The sequence below is a fragment of the Anser anser genome (genome assembly GCF_964211835.1).
Source record: "Anser anser genome assembly, chromosome: 10".
Classification (NCBI taxonomy): Eukaryota; Metazoa; Chordata; class Aves; order Anseriformes; family Anatidae; genus Anser; species Anser anser.
In genome coordinates, this window is record NC_139730.1 from 6903444 (window position 1) to 6922791 (window position 19348).

Consider the following 19348-nt stretch of genomic DNA (forward strand, 5'->3'; position numbering starts at 1 on the left):
CCCAAACAATTCTCTGCTCTACTTATAACGTTGTGCCAACCTACGTTTGCACAAAGCCAAGGAGAGAAGTAGAAAGAGGTAGCAGCCATTTCACATCCTCCTTTTCAGAAATAAGAAACAAAACCCCCCAAACAACCTTTTTGCAGCTCTTCCTGTTGAAACTCTACCAGAGAAAAATGACCTTTGTTGTTCAACACAACGGGCTGCAATTCTATGTAGTTATGCTATTTTTCTCGCTCCTTATTATCCCTTTGGAGAATCAAAGGAATGAAACAAATCTGCATCTACAGACAACTCAGAACTCTGCCTTGATATGGGGAACATCCCCATTGCTGCTGCAAAGCATGCAGGCCTAGACAAAGTGCAGTTTTTCTTACTATTCTGTCCGTCCTGCATTTGAACGTAGGTGCTCCTTGCCAGCTGCGAGCATACAAAGCTTGATCTAATACACGTTCCAAGCAGGCTCCATGGAAAATACTTACTTTTCACCTTACATAAATTCACAGCATAATTCATCTGCTGTAGGAATTCTGGGGGCACCACTTACTGCTGGCACCTCCACTGTAAATCAATTCCACCTCATTTCATCAGATACTGCGTGCTTTAACTGTTAAGCATCACCTTACAGTGCACATGCAAAATATACACCTCAAGGCTATTCCTTATATATTGACCCAAGAACAATGCCAATCTCAATGCTGCCAGAGATCTAACTTTTAGTTGGAAAAGAAAGTATACCACTATACGTTTCTAAAAATGACATCTACTCAAGTATTCCTATATTCTTCCACACCCACACCACAGAACTCTTCCTAAACAGCCACGCTTTCAGTTTCTTTGTGGTAGAGTTTTTAGTTGCCTTTTTATAAGGAGAAAAAAAAATAGAAAAAAATGTTAGATTCAGACGCAAACATCAAAGCACCAAAAAACTTGAAAGCAAATCTGACATAGTCGCTTCAGAAACCATAATGCTGATGAGTCATGAAGACCTCAATACAACTGAATTACCCAGGTTCTTTCAAACACTTCACTGTCATTTTATGGATCACCGTAACACTGAATTTTAAGTCCTTTTCCACTTTTAGTAAACTAAGGAATTATGAATTATACAGATGAACAGCATGGTAAGTGTTTTAAAAGTACATTTAAATATTAAAAATAAGAGAACTCCAGCAATCCTTGCCCAGAAAAACACATCGTTAAGGAGCATGGAAAAACAACTTCTCTGTTCCCACACCTGCCCTCACAGCCACACATATAAAATTCATTGGGCCTGCAAGCACACAGAAGTCATCCATGAGATCGCTGCAGACACCAGAAAGGTAAAGATGTTCAAAAACAGAAGGGAAATCAGCTGTCTGGTTGGCAAGGAGAAAGGATGCTATGATAGAGAGGCAACAGAAGGAAAAACAAAAATCAAAAGCAAATTGATTTTCTCCTTCTTGGACCACAGAAAAATAAAGTAAATATTCCAACAGACCTAGAATAAAGATTTTGCTCTTATGCTGCAAGCAGTCATCTAAAATCATCAAGTGCTTTCAGACACTGCCACAATATGAGCCCCTGTCACTGATCTGCAACTTCAATACAACAGGCACTGTGTAACAACAAAAAGAGGGGGCCTGTGTCCCTTAGTTCAGCAAGAAACATCTAGGGATCAAAATGCACAAGGATATCACATCCAGAATAAGGCTGGAAAAGGGAAAGTTATTAACTGGAGAGCTTAAGAAATCTGATTTTAGTTCTGAGGTCTTCCCTAGATTTGCTAGGCGAGGAGGGGTAGTTCTAGCCGTATCTGCATTGCAGGTCTATATGAATACAACAACTGTATCCCCACTTAAAATCTGGGGAAAAGGGATGCTTCTTTTTCTCCATGCTTTTATCCATCTACTCAAACGGAAACATCTTGGATGCAGGACTCATCTTTTTAAGTATTTACAGAAAGCTTCCCCTACCAGGGCAGAGTCCTCCGGGCACCACCGGGAAGAAGCACCAGACACTCCATCAACTCCATCAACAGTCTGCTATCGCTGTTCATCGTACTGATGCTGTACGAAGAGTGGCAGCGTGAGATCTCTACACCACGGAATAGGCAATACTGTTTGCACTGCAGTATGTATTCACAAAGAGACAGAGAGTCTCATGGTTGCAACAAGGCGACCTGGAGATAGGACTCTTGGGGTTCCAGTCCTGGTTTTGCTGCAGTTATAATGAAACCTTGTAAATCAAAATCTGCAGCAGCAATTTTCTATGCAACAGGAAAAATGGATTCTTTTTGACTTCACTGGAGCACTTACAGGGGGTACTAGACAACGTATTATTATGTGTTTGTTTAAACTTCCTTGAATCGTGGTTAAAATATAACACTTTGCAGATTCATCTGGTGTTGATCAGAAGGTCAAGCTACAGCAATTCATCCGAGCTGTAACCTTGCCTATTAAACAGTATTCCTTTGTTTAATCTTGCTACTGGAACAACTTGAAGGAACAACTAGAGACTAAGGAGTATACAAATAAAGGAACATCTTAGATTATTATACACAGAGGACAAATTCTTCTTGATAATTGAAAAATAACTTTTTTGAAGCAATACATTTATGCTGCTGTAGCAGAACAGAAACTGGCTTTTCAACCTTTGCAACATCCTAAAAGTAAGGGAAAAGAAAGTCCACGTAACCTGAGAAACACCCCTTTCTGGAAAACAAGCAATATCTGCTTGCCTTGCAGAGAAGGAGAGGGATCACAGCTCAGCTGACCCCTTCATGGGACAGGTGCTACACTACCATTTAAAGGCTCATGCTGCATAAAGTTTCTGAGCAACGCAAATCCAGACCTTCAAACCAACGTATGCTCTCATCTAATTCAAGATCCCTTTAAACCTCAGCTGCATTAATACTGCAGGACGTTAAAACTCACAGACCTACTTGTCACATAGGCACACAGCGATTGCCAAAGAGATTTAGGAAGCTAAGGGTAGCCAAAAGAAATTAGACTTTTTTTTTTTAATGGTGGATCATAACATTTCTAACAGGCTGCTCTTTCTTTCAGGGCTTACAAGTATCACTCGGCCCTTACAGGATAAAAGGAGGAGCTGCCAAACCTTCTGCTAAAAATAATAAAAAATTTAAACGTTAAAGCCAATCAGTCCACACTCGTGCACGTCAAATGTGTTTTGCCTTTAAATGCATTTAATCAAGAAGCCATCGGATTTTAAGTTCAGCTTTACTCTGCAAGTGGCACAGAGCATTGTAAGAGATAAACACGTAGCTATCCCCATTTCACCTATTAGTAGTAGTTGAAAGAAAGCTTTAAACCGAAGCAGAAATGCCAGTTACTCATAAGCCTTCCTGGTACCCAAAATCCAACCTAGGTATGGGCCAGAATTTGTTTCTGTTCATTTATATAAAGCTTTAACATCAATACGTCAACGCTACGCTCCTGACCCAAACCACACAGGAGCCTGCAGGCATCAGAACCCGGCGCTGGATCAGGTTTCCCCTCTGCTCCGCACTTAGAGACCCTAAAAACATCAAAAGGCTTCTGAGAGACGTATGAATGTACTGAAAAGCGCTAGTTCAGAATAACTTTCTGTGCAACTCAGCTGCAAAACAGACAATATTCTCTAATGGGAAAGGCATACTAGAAACAACTTTCCAGAAATAACATAGCCAGCAAAGATATATTAAGAAAAAATGAACTGTAAGCAATAACCAGCCAATGCTTGGCAATCTTCATCCCCACTAAAACATTTATTTTCTCTCCATGTTTTTCCCCCCTTAAATGCCCCAGCGACAAATAAATTATGAGCATTACAGCTAATTTATTACTCGGCACTGCTGAGGATGGAAAGAATAAAGAAGTACAGCAATATTTTAAAGCAAATTCTCATTCTAGGAAAATAAATACTTGAATAAAAACAATAAATTCAATGGGAAAAATGCGCTTGCAGTTCAGTCACTTGAGCGAAGCACCTGAAACTGGAATTCCTTGCTGTGCCAGACTTTGCTACGTCCAAGGCACTTGGACTCTGCTGCTGCTACCTAGGCTTTACCAATAGCTTCAGCCACCGAATCACTCTTTTAACCTCTGCCTCATTTTCCACACCTGCAACTTTTCTCCCAGCCAGTCTATTCAGACTGCAAATACTCAGGGGCAAACTCATTCTTTGGGGATGGTCGTACAGCACCATGTACAAGACGACACCATGAGGCACCGCAGTGCTCCTATGAAACTGCCTTCAGTGACATCCTCCACATACACCTCCCCACCGACTTCAAGAAGAGTTTGACCAGGTCACTACACAACCCTTTTTGCAACAGGAAAACAGCGATGTATTTAGAACATTTAAAATGGGGAGGAGGAGTTGTGCACCAAAACCCTTTAAAAATCCCAAATCCAAATTCTGCTCTTAACCACTCAGCTCCCTGGTGTCCATCTCACAGGACCCTACTTGTGTTTGCTCCAGCAGGAACCCTTTGATGATCGACTTCTTTATTTATCTCTAATACCTCCTTTTTTTCCTGAATTTGGTATTTTAAATTCTTCATTAACATCCCAAACCCCAATAGCCATAAAGACCAACAGAAAGAGCCTGTCCCAGATGCCATATAAGTAGGCGCTATCTCAACTGGACTTACACGCTACTATTTTTACTGCAGATACGTTAAGAGGGATTTTGCAGGCTGTAGCCAAACACCGCTGCGCAGACAGCTATAGTGGGAAGTTAAGCGTGGCTTTAAAGTTTTCATTCAGGAAAACGAGAAACAATTTGGCATTCATTCCCACACAAACACCAAGGCACCCTCCTTAGGAGGCACCAATTATTTTCCTTTCCATCTCATGCTCAGGCCAGTCATCCTCTATCACTTGATAAAGCACATGAATAGCTGCATTCAAAGCTGCAGCACACAGAGACATCTCAGTGGAGCTCTGTAAAAACAGCTACCCGGAGCACACCAAATAACTGCTTCTCAACGTGCTTCCCATATGCGTGCCCTTTATCTAAAGAAGCCCGTGACTTTGGCAGATGTTGGGTGCTTGCAACTAGGTCAGTCTGAACGGGAGCGATCCGAGGCTAAAGGCTAGGGAGAGAAAATTAAATTGCGCTCCCGCTCCACAAACTGTGGCTGTCAGACCGAGAGCTCTTCGCCTTCTGCTAGAGCAATGATTTCACCACTGGCTAGGCAAAAGATTTGACCGGCAGAGTGATGAAATGCCTCAGCGATAAACCATCAGGAGCGCTCGGAAGGTTATTACCAGTTAAAACATACCAAAATATAGTGCTTGTAGGAATTCGGGGTGGGGAGGGGACAGGGAAGGAGCCGCTGCCAAGGTATGTGAATCAGCCTTATCAAAATCCTCATCGGCATGACTGATCACACTGCTGCAGTTGCCCGAAAGGCACAAGGCTCCGGCTGGGAACGGAGGTTCCCCTCCTTCCCTGGCGGTCCCGGCTGCACCAGGTAACGCTCAGCTCTCTCATCCACAAAGCTCAGCTCCCAGAGAGCAACCCGGGGGAGATCGTCTGGGCTTTTAAAAGTTGCTGCTAAAACCCCGAGTAACTTCTGCAGCAGGAACGCCTGCAGACGACCAGCAGCATCTTCCCCAGCGCCACTGCAGTTGCTGGGAAATTCAAGTTTCCAAAAGCACGCAGGAGTAATTAGATGAAGCCAAATAAACGCATACACAAAACCTTACAAGAATATGCAAATAATAGGGTGTATTCAACAACCCCAGAAATTAAGGCAGCGGCACAGGCTTGCATTTGCATAAGCTATGCAGGATACGGCACAAAGTCATTCTGGAACACGTGCAGTTTGCAGGCAGCAAGCCCGATAATTGACAACTATTCTGGAACGTGGCATTGATCAAACACTCCCTAAAACTTCACATAAAGAACCTCAGAGACACCACACTAATTAAACATAGGCGTCCACTTTTGGCATCCCAGGGTATTTTCATTGCTGAGTTCTCTGGGAAAAGAATTGGACTTTATAGATTTTTATCAGCATTTATTATTTATAAAGCCCTGTTGGCAAGCACAATGTTTTATGAACAAATAAAAGTGAATGATCTTTGCTTCAAAACGACATAATGAATGAATGTATACTTTGTACATACATTCAGGCTGGCATTGCTAGTTTATTGTGCAGAGAACATGGGAAAAAAGTTGTTACACCTCTAAAAAAATTAAGAAATAAGAACAACCACTTCTAAATTTACTGACATGAAAGCCAAGCCCAAAACCAAGCTCTTCGATCACTCCTAACAGGCCAAGCCCCTGCCTTGTTTCCTTACCAAGCTCAGTTTTCGCCCTCATCATCTCTGTGCTGAGCCAGGCAGACAAAACTGAGGAAAGCAACTTGTCGCCGTATAAGGCAATAAAAAAAAAAAGCAGAAAGGTTTCTCTTCCTGAGTTGCAAATAACTAGGGAAAGTCGTACATGTGGCCAAGCAAAGCAGAAGTATGAACACAGTACTCGGTCACTGCTGACAAGCTAAAATTAGTAGTTTATTCAACTGCCCAGAACAACACACCGTGACTGCCCCCACAGCACCTCCCTATTTGTCTCTCTTTCTGTTTGTTCACCCGTTTGTCTCGCCTGCTAATTTGTCCCTCGGGGAGCAGCCCAGCACTCGGCTGCTGAGCCCAACAGCCATACTTACACCAGGAGCCTGAGTGAATTAATATTCACTCGCAGCCACACCTGGGCAACTCTGCAGTGCCTCCACTGAATTCGCTCCCAAGACAGCACCTGAGAACAGCACCTGGCCCCACAGGACCCTTGGTCTGCAAAAACGATTAGGTCCTAGGTACTTTCCACCAAGTTTTTTCAGCTCCTGCTTTTGCTCCCCCGCGACACCTGTAAGCACAGCACTCGCACGGATTCACCCTCCAAAGACAATTCCACATTTGCATCCGACCACTGCATTGAGAACTGCGTGGTATTTGCAATGACGGGTGATAATTTATACAGGGAACGGAGAAACACTTGCACAGTGCAGCTGGGCCACTGCTTATGCATGCTGTGGATTGTTTGGAGTTTCGTTTTCTTTTTTTTCCTCCCTTCGGAGCAGTTGGCTGTTACTGTCTGTGGATCTGGCTGGCCATCGGGCGTGATGTCAGGCTGGGGAGGATACAGGGCACTCCCACCAGGCACCCCGAGAGTGGCACAGGGCAGGGAAAGCAGCTCTGTAGCCGTGTTAAATCCTCAGAGGAAGGAGCTGAGACTCCAAGAACTGTGATGGCAGCACATTTTCCAGGTGGTACAGCTGGGGTACGTGAAATGCTCCGAAGGAGCAAGAGGCAGCAAGCGCACTTCAGCACAGAGCATGCTGCAAGAGTTGGGAAAAATGGGACAAGAAACGCTAGGCTGCTGAAGAGAGAGCAATGCAAAGGGGTTTGATGGAAATGCTATGCTCAGGACTGCTCTGCCCATCCTGCGTGGCAGGTGTTCGGACGCTGTAGCCAAGTGTGCCGATATACAGTTCTCTAGCAGATCCATACACTGCCAGCATACTGGTGCCCACCGAGTGGCATCACCTCAGTGGGCTGTTCCTTGGCCATTACTTTAACGAAGGATTACCACACACTCCTTCCTCCTGACAGCTCATTTTGCAAGTAGCTCATTGGAAACAACATATTTACTTACTAAGGCGTTACTCACCTAAAAGAGACATGTCTCCTAAAATTTAAGCGATACCCACCTCTATCCACACAGGCTGACAGACTTACTGAATTTAGCTCAGCAGAAGCAACGTAGTTTCCTTTGGAATTACAAACATGTTCCAAACTCAGCTGGCATGCTTTATTATATGAAGGTGACTGCAATTTTCCCTTGCATATTAATTGAGAATATTAACCATATTAATTTTAGCCACATACCTTGAAAAAATTACAGCTCACATCCAGTACAAATTTACATAATTAGTTGAGTGCCAGAGCGGCAGCGCTAAATACTGAGCACAAGTACAGAACGTGGAGCTCTTACACTTACTGTATAACACATTACGTATGTGGCCTCAAAAAGCCTTACAGATTACAAATACATTTCTTTTCCATGGAAACTCTAACTCTCAAATCCAGCGAGCTATTTTGAGAAATTTAAATCAACTATACGCTTGCATCTGCTGGAAGAGCACCGCTCGCTTTTCACAGGCTGTCTCCCTCTGCGTATACTCGGAGGCACGAGCCCAGCCTTACGGACATCTTTCCAACTCTTCTACTACAGTTCTGACACCAGATCCCAACGCACGGATTCGGTGCGAGGACTCGGGATTCGGTGCGAGGACTTATTTTGAGCGCTCTTCACCCAACGCCGAGCAGCGGAGACTTACGGGGCTGCTGCGCTTAGCGCTGCTGTACCCCTCGGAGAGGGCAAGGAGAGCGAGTAGGGGGAAAACGAGAAGCACAGGAGGCAGGAGGTAGATGCCCCCAGCAGCTTTCCCCCGGTATTTACCGAGCACAACCCGGGCAGGCTGCCGTGGAGCCGAGGCACCGGGCAGCCCGGCGGGCAGGCGGCAGGCACGGCACCGCGCCGGGCTCCGGGGGGCGGCGAGCAGCACAAGTTCCAGCCGCACACCGAGAGGGGCGGCAGGCGGGGAACCCCTCGGCGGTGCTGAGTCATTTAAGCCGGGGGAAAAAAAAAAAAAAAAAAAAAAGGCTGCTGGAAAAACGCGCCTGGGTGCGCTGCCCCCCCTCCCCGGGGGGAGCTGCCCTGGGCTCACGGCAACTTCCCCGCAGGGGGGGAGCCGGCACTCACCAGGTAGGCTCCGACGGTGCCCTGGGCCAGCATCAGGGCGCACTCGGACACGAGGAAGAGCTGGATGCTGGAGAAGCAGGACACCTTCCTCCGCCGCCTCCGCTGCCGCGGCGCCCCGGCCCCCGGGAGCTCGCTGCCGCCGCCTCCACCTCCGCCGCCGCCGCCGCCCGCCGAGCCCCGCTTCCCCGGCATCCTCCCGGGCACCGCCGCCGCCGCGGGATGGCGGGCCCCGAGGCTGCTCCGAGCCTTCCTCCTCCTCCTCCTCGGGGTGCCGCTCACAGCAGCAGCAGCAGCCCGCGGCGGCTGCCTCTGCGCCCGCGGGCTGCTGCCATGGCCAGCTCGCCGCCTCCTCCTCCTCCTCCTCCTCCTCCTCGCTTCTCTCCTCCCCTCGCCCTGCCGCGCTCCCTCTCTCCGCCGGATCCGCGCCCCCGCCGCCGAGGGGCGGAGGAAAGAAGCACGGGGCTGGCGGAGCCTCCACGGGGCTTGGCGGCGGCTCCGCGGAGCCCAGCGCCGGGACGGGGCCGCTCCGCCTCCCGCCGGCCTCCCCCGCCGTGCCCCAACGCGGCCCCGGGGGCCGCGGCGGTTTGGGGCCGGGCTGTGGGTGCAGGCAGCCCGGGAGGCTCCCCCAGACCCGGGCTGGAAGTTCCAGACGCGGGGTGAGGGCGAGGTGCCCCCCGAGAGGCCCGGCCCTCGTCTTCCTCCTGGCTGCCCCGGCTTGGAAGTCCTAGTTTCGTGTTCTGCTAAGGGGTGGAGGGAGGCACTATAAATATCGCATGTTGGAAAAAATAAATAGCAGTAGATTCATAGAATATCCCGATTTAGAAGGGACCCACAAGGATAGAATCATAAAATCATTTAGGTTGGAAAAGACCTCTAAGATCGTCCAGCCTTTAACCTAGCACTGCCAGGTCCAACGTTAAACCATGTCACTAAGCTCTACATTCGGGCATTTTCTGGAAGACCTCCAGGGAGCTCCTTGCTCCACGCAGGACCACCCAAAAATCTGACTATGTCTGAGAGGGTTTTCCAAACTCTGCCAGGCTGGATGCTGTGCACACCACCCTGGAGAGCCAGTTCCAGAGCCCTACCAGCCCCTTTGTGAAGAACCTTTTCCTATCACCCAGCCTGACCCTCCTGTCGCAGCTCTATACCATCCTATCATTGTTCACCAGAGAGAAGAGATCAGTGCTTCCCCCTCATGAGGAAGCTGCAGGCCGCCATGAGGCCTACCCTCAGTCTCCTCTTCTCTGGGCTGAAAAAAGCCAGTGACTTCAGCCACATCTCATGTATCTTGCCCGCTAGGCCCTTCACCATACTTGTAGCCCTCCTTTGGTCACTCTCTAAGAGTTTTATGTCCTTATAATATTGTGGCACCCCAAACAGCACACAGTTCTCAAGGAAGGGCCTCGCCAACAGAGTTGGGTAGATGTCCTGTGTTGCAGCACCGCTTCCGTGTGGACAAGCGTTTGATCTGAGGCCTGTGCTTTGTGTCCATAGCTGTGTGTCATTCTGATGATGGCTTTTGTTGTCACCCCCACCTTGAGTTCTAATTTCAAGAGATATCTTATTTTAAAAACCACTAATCATCACTTCTACTATTACAGATCGCATTCCTTCTTGGCGTACCGGCAAAACCTGATCTGCTTTGCTCTTCAAGCACACATTTCCAGTTCATTTCTGGCTGTACATGGGGGGCTGCTGCCACATATTTTTGTGTTATTCAACTCCCAGCTAAGTGGTATTGAACCACTCAGTACTGGTATGCCAGTGGTCTTTCAGAAGAACAGCTTTCTGTGGAAACACAGGTTACATTTTTCAGAAGTAACAACATGATTTAGATCCTAAATTGCATTTTCAAGGATGATGTAGTCTTCAAAACTCCTAAATACTTAGGAAGAAGCCTGTGAAAATGGAAGTTAAGAACATCCTAATTTCTCACAGCACAGCACCAGTCACACTGGGAAGTCAAAAGAAATAACGTTATAAAGGAACTTACTTTTCACCCAGCACCCCTTTTGAGTTTCTTTTTCCAAAGTGCTGTCATTGTTTGTGGGATTTTTTATCTTGCTGTTCTTTTATAGGAGTACTTTCAATAAATATGATGCTGAAAAATTAATGTTGAGCAGTCTCTGCCTGAGTTGATGAACCTTTACCCAAGGCCGGAACTGCAAGCCATTGCCTGATAGACACGAGAGACCTGGCATGCTCAGCTGTTGCCCTTTGCTCATTAGCTGCCAACATCTCCCTTGCGTGGTGAACTTCAGCTCTTTGCAAGTTCTCTAGCACCTCTGGGTCACAGTGGGTGTCAATACAGCTGTCTGTCCCAGGGCAATGGTCTCCAACACTTGATGGCCCAAGGCAACAGCACCAAACAATTAGTGAGGAGAACAGTCTGGTAGCTGAGTGGTCATGGTTTTAATGAGGTGCGTATCGGTCTTTCAGACACGGAGCACCTCACGAGATACACATCAAATGCTACCTGAGGCCTCAGATGCCAAGGTTTTTGCATGAGGTCATGAAAACTGGGCTCATCACATGTTTCTGCCAATTCATAAGGTGGCTGTTTTCCATCAAGAAAAACTGATTCTTCCACCAAAAGAAAAATGAAAAACAAAAACATTTTCATGAATTCTCTTTGGATTAGAAAATTGCTCATCTCCTTCCTGTTTGTTTAGGGACCACTACTATAAAAATTCTGATGTTAGAAGGCTAGAAAGGTCTATCTCTAGATAGAGAGATTCGGAGACTAATTCAATTAACATAGCTAGACAGATGCTTTGCTGCAGATGGATTTTATAGCGCGTTATAAACACGATAGATAATCTAACGGACTTCTTAATGGGTGAAAATAGAACAGCGTCTTTTAAAACACTTGAAGATTTAGAATTATGGCAGGATAAGTCTTGCAATTCCCTGCAAAAATAAAGTTTTGGAATTTGCTGGTCTCGCCAGTCAGCTTTTGGAGGCAGAGCCAGCCTGTGCTAGGTTATGTGCTAATGGCAGCAAAGCTCTGAAAACACACGTGTAACCCACCAAATGTGTATCTGGTGACCCATCTGAGCTCCCACACATGCTACCACACTTACCACTATTCAAGCTAGATGATTTAAAACTCTTGAATATATATATGCACATATATATGCAAGTGCCATCACGCATCACGGTCATGTCTTAGACATCCTGTTGTAGGAGTTTGTCCAGGAAGCAGATATACTGCTTGCCTGTCAGAAAGAAAACAGCTGCTATAAAAATCTAACTTTAATACTAATTATCTGAAACATCTGGTTAGTTAGTTTATTGCAGCAGAATACAATTATCAGTTAAATTGCCGTCCAGAGGAGACAGAATGCCTGGATTTTTTCTCTCTTCTTTATTTTGTGCACTTCCACTTATCTTCTTTAGAAAAAAAATCCTCCTGTATTGCTCTGCTGGAAGAAAGAATGGAGGTCTTGTGTCTCCAGCCAAGTACCTCAGTAGACCTAAGCTTGCCTCCCGTGAACTTTTAACGTACTGCATTCCTGAGGGATCTCAGTCAAGTGCTTTAGGGATGGACAAGTGAACTGTTTGGATTTAATAGTTAATTATTGTTATACCCAAACAGTTTTTCTGGTCTAAATTGACCCAGCTTTAATTACTAATGTGTGGAATGCTAATGTTCATGGATTATCATTAGCACAGAAAGGACTTTGTAACTAGAATAGTCCCTTTTCCTTAGGGCTCAATAGTTTTGTCAACACAATTCTCAGCTATTTCCCTGACCAAAGCAAGCATTAACAACTCCTCCCCACCCCTCTTGATAATTTAAATTAAATTTCTTGCAGTCATCCTGTCAGATTTTCATAAACACTTGAATAGCTGGGAGGCAATGTGCTGTCATAGATAAGGATGAACACTACAGACTTAACAGAGTTGGTTCCCCTGAGACATTCTTGCTATATCTTGCCTGCTGGACATCTCCATGTTGAGTACCTGTGGGTTTGTGTCAACTTTCACCTTTGGGTAACCTTAGCAGCTGAAGTTTTCTTGATCTATCACCTTCTTAAGACATTTTTTTTGTTTTATTTTTTTTCCCCTTCCCGTTTATGGTTAATCTTAATGAAATTTAGCTATTTAGTCATGTGTTTTGATACAAGGCAGGTGTAACTTCTTTCATCTATATCTAGAATCACTACCTATGGTTTATGGGGTTCATGACTAGCACGAGAGAAGAGCTATGAGGAATGATGGCCTTAGTGAAGCACTTAACTAAAATCCCACACCTCAAGGAGCAGAAGTGCACACTTAGAAAGAAAATCCAAACGTAACCATCAAGCAGTGTTGGTAACAGGAGGAAGAACAGGAGAGTAGTGACTTTCCTTAAGTAGAGCTGGTGGAAACCTCTTTTGTGAGATGTGCCAAGGCAGACATCTCCGACATTAGGCATCTCTACAATCGTCATTAGAGCCATATTCCCAAACCCTCCAGACGTATTTTACAGTCCAGGGAGTTAATGAGTGCCTCAGCCAGTTCAACCACACTGGAGCAGCAATGGGCACCCATTGTACCTGTTCTTGCTGAGGATGCAGCACAGAAGAGCAAGGAGCGGTGCTAAGAGAAGACAGTGGTCTCATAGGACACACATCAGTCCTGTGGTGTGAATTAAAAAAAAATCAACAAAAGCAGTGCTGCAACCCTAAATATTATTTTATTTTACTTTTATTTATTTGCCAAAGTTGCTCATTGCAGGGCTCTGAGCATTTTCTGCAGGGCGACTATTTCGTTGCTCTCCTTGACACTGCTGTACACTGGGAGCTGTTATTAGAGTTTGATACTCACCCAAGTGTCTAAACCCTCACCCTTCCCTGCAGCTATGGTTTTATGACAGGTGTTTGTACAGTGCAATATTAGGGCTCCTCTCCTGCCCTGTGGTCCCGGGTGCCAAGCTAGTTGCAAATCACTGTTAATTTGGCGTAATTGTGAGAGCTACAGAGGAATATAATCTGGAGAGCCACCTTCGGGGCACGCCTGTGGCAGTCTGCTGGCTTGATGCTTGTTCTGCCCTTTCATCTGGCAGAGTAGATGCTACCACCTGGCTGCTAGGAGGTCATAGCGCAACATAAGGTGCTGGAAAATAACGTTCCTGAGAGGTCTGCGTTCTGCTTTATTCAAAATCATGCCTGTGAAGTTAAAGTCAGACACAGCTGTCTCGGATATCACTCTCAAACTACACCCATCTGGGTTTCTCTCTGGGACTGTACAGCCATGTTAAGGCCAATTTTCATTTGCTTTAAGCTATTTGGATGAAAAGAAAACTCCGGTGCTGCCAAAATGGATTTGCATGTAGCATAAATCGTGACTCCTCAGCACTGTATCAGCACTCCTGCCTTGTCTGAGCGGAGGCTTGGATGTAAAGGAAATGAGGAATAACTTCAGATATGTTCAAAGAGCAAGGAAGAACACACAAATAAATAAGAAACCCCAAGATGCCAGACAAGAGGCTTTTCCTTGGGATTTCTTTGAAATCGTAATTCTCTGGTGCAAAATCTTGTGGGTCAGCTGGCACGGGAGGGAGGTGACAGGAGAGGATTTTGATGATCTACCAATGTAGAAGGGGAGTATGAGTATGCACATCAGCCAAGTGTGTACACAGCAGAAGGGAGGGGTGAGATTGGTACGGCATGTAGATGGATCAGCAGTCATCATTTCCAAGATACCACGATGCCAGCAGTTTTAATGCAATTTCTTTCTATAAACACTTCTGACTTTACTGCCTTGCTATTTTGAGTCCTGCTGGAGACTTGGACTCATTAAAAAGGCATTTCCTTCAGACAAGCTGATTAGATAGCCGTTCCTTTCCCCCAGCTGATGAAAAGCTGGAGAACACCTTAGTGAGACTAAAAATTGCAGAAAATTAAGACATTATTTTAACAAGAGGTGTTGGTTCACCTTGAAATCTCCTACTATGAAAACAGTTAAAAAAAAAAAAAGATTCATAAATTCAAGAATTGGATGACTTGTCTACAATCTACACTGCATAAACCTGGCTCCTAACCTCTAATTATGGTTTTCCCAAATAAATGAGACTCAAATCTGAAGGGAGCTGAGTAATCTCTAATACCATTGACTCCATGAGACCTGAGGGCATGAGACGCTTTTACAGGGAAACTAAGCACCCAGCAGGATCATGGTCTAAATGGGAATCAGAGTGACTTTTGAATTAAAGCAACGTGATTTAGCAAGCACAGTATAATTGTGGAGTACCTGCAAATATTGACATCAGCCCGACGCCTCATTTAGTAGGAAAGTTAATTTGCAGAATCAGAAATTGAAAAGCAAATTACTGGACAATAGACTACCACTTTCCTGACTGTTAATTAGCATCTCATAAGGAAGTGATTGTCCAAACTATAAGGTGGTACACAAGAAAAATATTTAATTTCTTTATTGTAAGGATGAGACGTTAAAGTTCTAACTCTAGGAGATAATTCTATTTAGTCAGTCAAAAAAAAGGGGGGGGGGGGAGGGTGTATGGGAGTGGGAATTATTATCTGTTTGTATTTTACAAATTGTTGTGTATTTATGAAACAACTAAGATCCCAATGGCAGGAACAACTTATTACAAATATTCTGCTTTCCTGCCACTGTCACACTCCGGAAAATGTTCTTGGCCAGACTCATCCGTGGCTGATGATGCAGCAGAAGGCAATGTTCCCTGGAGTCAGTAAGAATTTGTCTTCCAGGTGGCGGGGTGGTACAAGAAGTGATGGTGCCATCTTTTGTGTAGGAAGTCACACCAAGCTCTGACACAGTCACAGTTGCTGGTGATACACGGTACTTCTGCCCAGCTCTGAGCATCAGTCTTAGTGTGTCAGCCCAAAGTTCATCCCTGGGATTACATTGTGGCCCTTTACTTTGTTTTTCTTTTCTTTTTTTTTCCTCCCCTCACCCCCTTCGCCCCCTTTCAACAACCACTTTCTACCTCATAAGTAACTTCATGTAATAGCAAAATGCAGCAGAAGTTTATAGGCAAGTTTTCAATGTGTTTTGGACCATGGGGGCTGTAAGCGCTTTGAAAGCACCTAGGGTTCTAACCAGACACTCAACAGCTATCTCCTTGCTAGATAATAATTTGAATACCCAATACTTCTAAATCACATTGGCTATTTAATAAAGAAATTATTTACAGAGATACTCAATAGCATCTTGAAATCTAGCCCTGTGTGCACAGCCTGACTTCCTGTCGAGCCTTTTATTTACTGTCCACGATGATATTCTCTGCGGATCTTGAACTTTTGCATGAATGCTTTCAATCTGCCATTCATGCTTCCTTTACTCAGCACAGTCATATTTTGTTCTCTGGATGTTATGTGCAGCATGAATCTGTCCTATGACACTAGTCCCTGAGTTTATTGAAATTACTGGTGTATCTATTTGCAGAGTAGATTTTATCAAAATTTCTGACCTGGTAGCAACCTGTCTTAGGGCTTTGCTGGATTAGCCTGGATCTTCCCCTTGGAAGTGACTCTCTCGTGTGACTTTTGCAGTGAGTTTGTAGTACTAGAGTCTGTAATACACGTTGCAGCTGCAGGTGAAAGACCTGCCATGTACCACTGTGGGCGATATTCTGGCAAGCTAAGGTATGATCTTCATGGGACAGTTTTAAGCTAAATATAAAGCAGATAATTTTAAAAAGTGCCCTCGCTGTCCATGAAAGAACCAAGACAATTAGCAAACACAAAGTAGGAGCAGTACAGGCAGAAGGAGGAGGAGGTGCATTAACAGTGCCTGTTGTGCTGTTGCACACCAGCTTCTCCTAAGGAAAACAGCTCCCATAGGCCAACTTTTAGGTTTTTTTGGCCAGGACTGGATTCTCTTGCCCCATCACTGATGCATAATACAAGTTCAGTTCAACAGCTTCTTCTTAGCAGCAGCTAGCAGTGTTGTTGGATGTTACCTTATATACTTATGTAATTTCAGTTGAGCTAACTTGATGTAAAAGAACACCCTTTTGTCACCTTAGCCATACCAACACGTTCGGGCACCATAAGGTCAGTCACCATCTTTTTGGCTGATTACATATCCCTGAGCTGAATAGTAATCTTGTGGGTTTACCTTAATAAGCTATGATGTGCCTTCGAAAACTGGCAGCAATGTGAGAATATAGTGAGTATTTTTGCCAAAAATAAATGTTTTCCTTGTGTCTCATACTCTGCTCTAAGAGCTTGTAGTAGTTGACTTCCAGCACTCTTGACAGCCTTTGGTCCTCAAGAGGTTCATACACAGCCTAACGGGAGCAAGTAGAGACCCCAGGAAAGGAGTTAGATAATCTTTGTAACGTTACTTATTTCATTCTGGAGAACGGTGATTGGTCCTCACTGTGCTTTATTGCTTCAACTTTGAGAGGTAGCAAAATCCCTAAATTCCTTTGGGTCTGTGAAAACACGTGAGACTGAAGTGTCTATAACACCCTGTTGTAATAAATAATGTTGGAGTATAGTAAGTGGCATTTAAAGCAACGGTCATCTGGCGTAAACACTTGAACTAAGTGCGAGACAACCTTTAGTGAAGGCATTACAATAGGCTGCGAACCGTGCTGCTCATTTCTTGGGGAACTGTAGGCAGCCAAGGACCCTCGTAGTCCTGCTGCAGCTTTTTTTGTCTTTAAGGCCTTAGCTGCAGGAAATTCCTCTTATGAAGGACCCTTAAAGCATTTGCTATGGAGGAGTCTAATCTCTCTGAAGTAATGATAAAAATGCAGGACTGAGGAATGCAGAGGAGACGGGAGTTGTTGACCTCAGTGGAACTCGGATAAGTCAGTGGAAGATAAAGAGAACTGCACTGACCTCCAATAAAAAAACAGGGCAATGCAAGGAAAGGTCAAAGAATTAAAACAAGTCATTTGATAGCACCTCAATAAGGCAGCAAAGAGTTCTCTACTTGACCTTTAAATAAGCAAGGCCAATTGGGGAAAAAAATGGCCAATTCCTATCGCTTTACAGTAAGCAACTGAGCCCACAGTTTTGGATGCTGTAACAGAACAGATCTCCTGTGACCGACCCCTCAGCAGAAAAGCAGGATATGAGAGGAGGGTTTTGCTAAAGGAGATTTGCAAGCCTATTATCTTGATGCTTCTCAAACACAGCCCCATCTGAATCCAATTCTAGAGCATTTAATGAACATGGAGAAAATGGAGCAAAATGAAGAGCAACAACAAGAAGAGGAAAGTCTGACAGATTCTTATCAAAACTATTTTCCTGCTCCACTTTTCATTGACATTTTAAGAAGAAAATAATTGGGTTACAGAAAATGCCCTGAAAGCTCCAGCATGAATGTTTGCTGTGTAGGTAGTATGACCTGCAGGTGAGCACTCAGCAATTAGTTTCCATTTAAAAAGAGCCACAGTTTCTCTCTCCTGCATTTGCAGAGCATGAAGAGTTGTCCGCAAGCAAAGAATGACATTCTGCTAATGCTGAGGGGAAGCATGGCAGAGAATGGCACGGCTAGTTCAAATGAATGAAAAGATAGTTGATCTCTCCCTACTCATTTAAATTTCCCTCCCTTCTAGACTAAGAAACCAGCTTCTAATACTAAAGATGGGGCATCAAGAGTTTGGACATACTCCCCCACTAAAATTTTTTATTTTCCCAGGGGAGACCATATGCGCTTAAGAAATTCACTGTCAGGGCCTAATCTAGTGAAATAAATAGTCTTGAAAAACTGTTTTCAGAGATATTTCCCTGAGTTTAGTAGCATTTGATGTCATAAAGCCACCACAACCATTATCATCACCACAAGAGTAAGAATTATGTCCCATTGCTAACCCCAGCTCCCTAATTTCTTCTTCTGGTCTGCACAGGAGATACATGAGTAATGACATCCACTTGTGAACATCATCCAGTATCAACCTTCACAGCTGTATCTTGGCTTCCTTTCTGGCATTCAAAGTCTCTTTTTCTGAAAACATCCTGACTATCGATTACTGAGGATATGTTTGGCTGCATAATTATGGATGAAGGACAGTTGTACGGAAGGCAACATATATATCTATGATAATGTAAAAATCTCACTGTAAATCAATCATAAACGTCTCTTCAATGATTTATGACCAGTATGTGGAAGCTGAGAGACAGCTTTGAATGCAGATTTTGTTATAAATTATTTCCTACAATTTTTGTCCTAAATGCAATCGGTTACTATTATTAATAGTCTGCGTGCATCACACTGAGGCAAAATAGAGTACAACATCTTAAGACAATAAATAACATCAACAAACTTTCTTGTACAACTTCCTCCATGTGGATATATATCATTAGTCTTTTCCCAAGCAGAAGATTCTCGATTCTTTCCTGTCTTAAAACCAAAGAAAAATTGCAGTTCTGAAACAGCGCAGTGAAGTTGTACTTCTGCTAAGAGGAGGAGAATCAAGCTCTTTTCACAAACAAACAAATAAATAAAATAAAAAATCAGCTTTCATAATATTCAAGTTTGTTGCCTTACATAAATTGCAGCAGTGCTGAACTGACCTGTTGGGATCGAAGTTCCAGAGGTCCCACTCTCCCAAGTTCAAAGTCTGTCTCCACTCTTCTCTTTGTAGATATTCATTTACCAC

General features: G+C 44.5%; 1 protein-coding gene across 2 annotated transcripts in view; it reads right to left on the reverse strand.

The window, feature by feature from the left end:
* SLCO3A1 (solute carrier organic anion transporter family member 3A1) overlaps positions 1-19348 on the reverse strand; it is a 143351-nt gene extending 124003 nt beyond the window's left edge. Inside the window, exon 1 of one of the 2 annotated variants that reach the window (XM_083850424.1) lies at positions 19263-19348. Coding sequence is in view for 1 of the 2 variants with exons in the window: in XM_083850423.1 (XP_083706549.1) it covers positions 8761-8952 (192 nt within the window). In the remaining variant the exon portion in view is untranslated. Of the gene's footprint in view, positions 1-8760; positions 9772-19262 lie in introns of those variants that run through there. The other variant, XM_083850423.1, reaches the window with a different exon arrangement.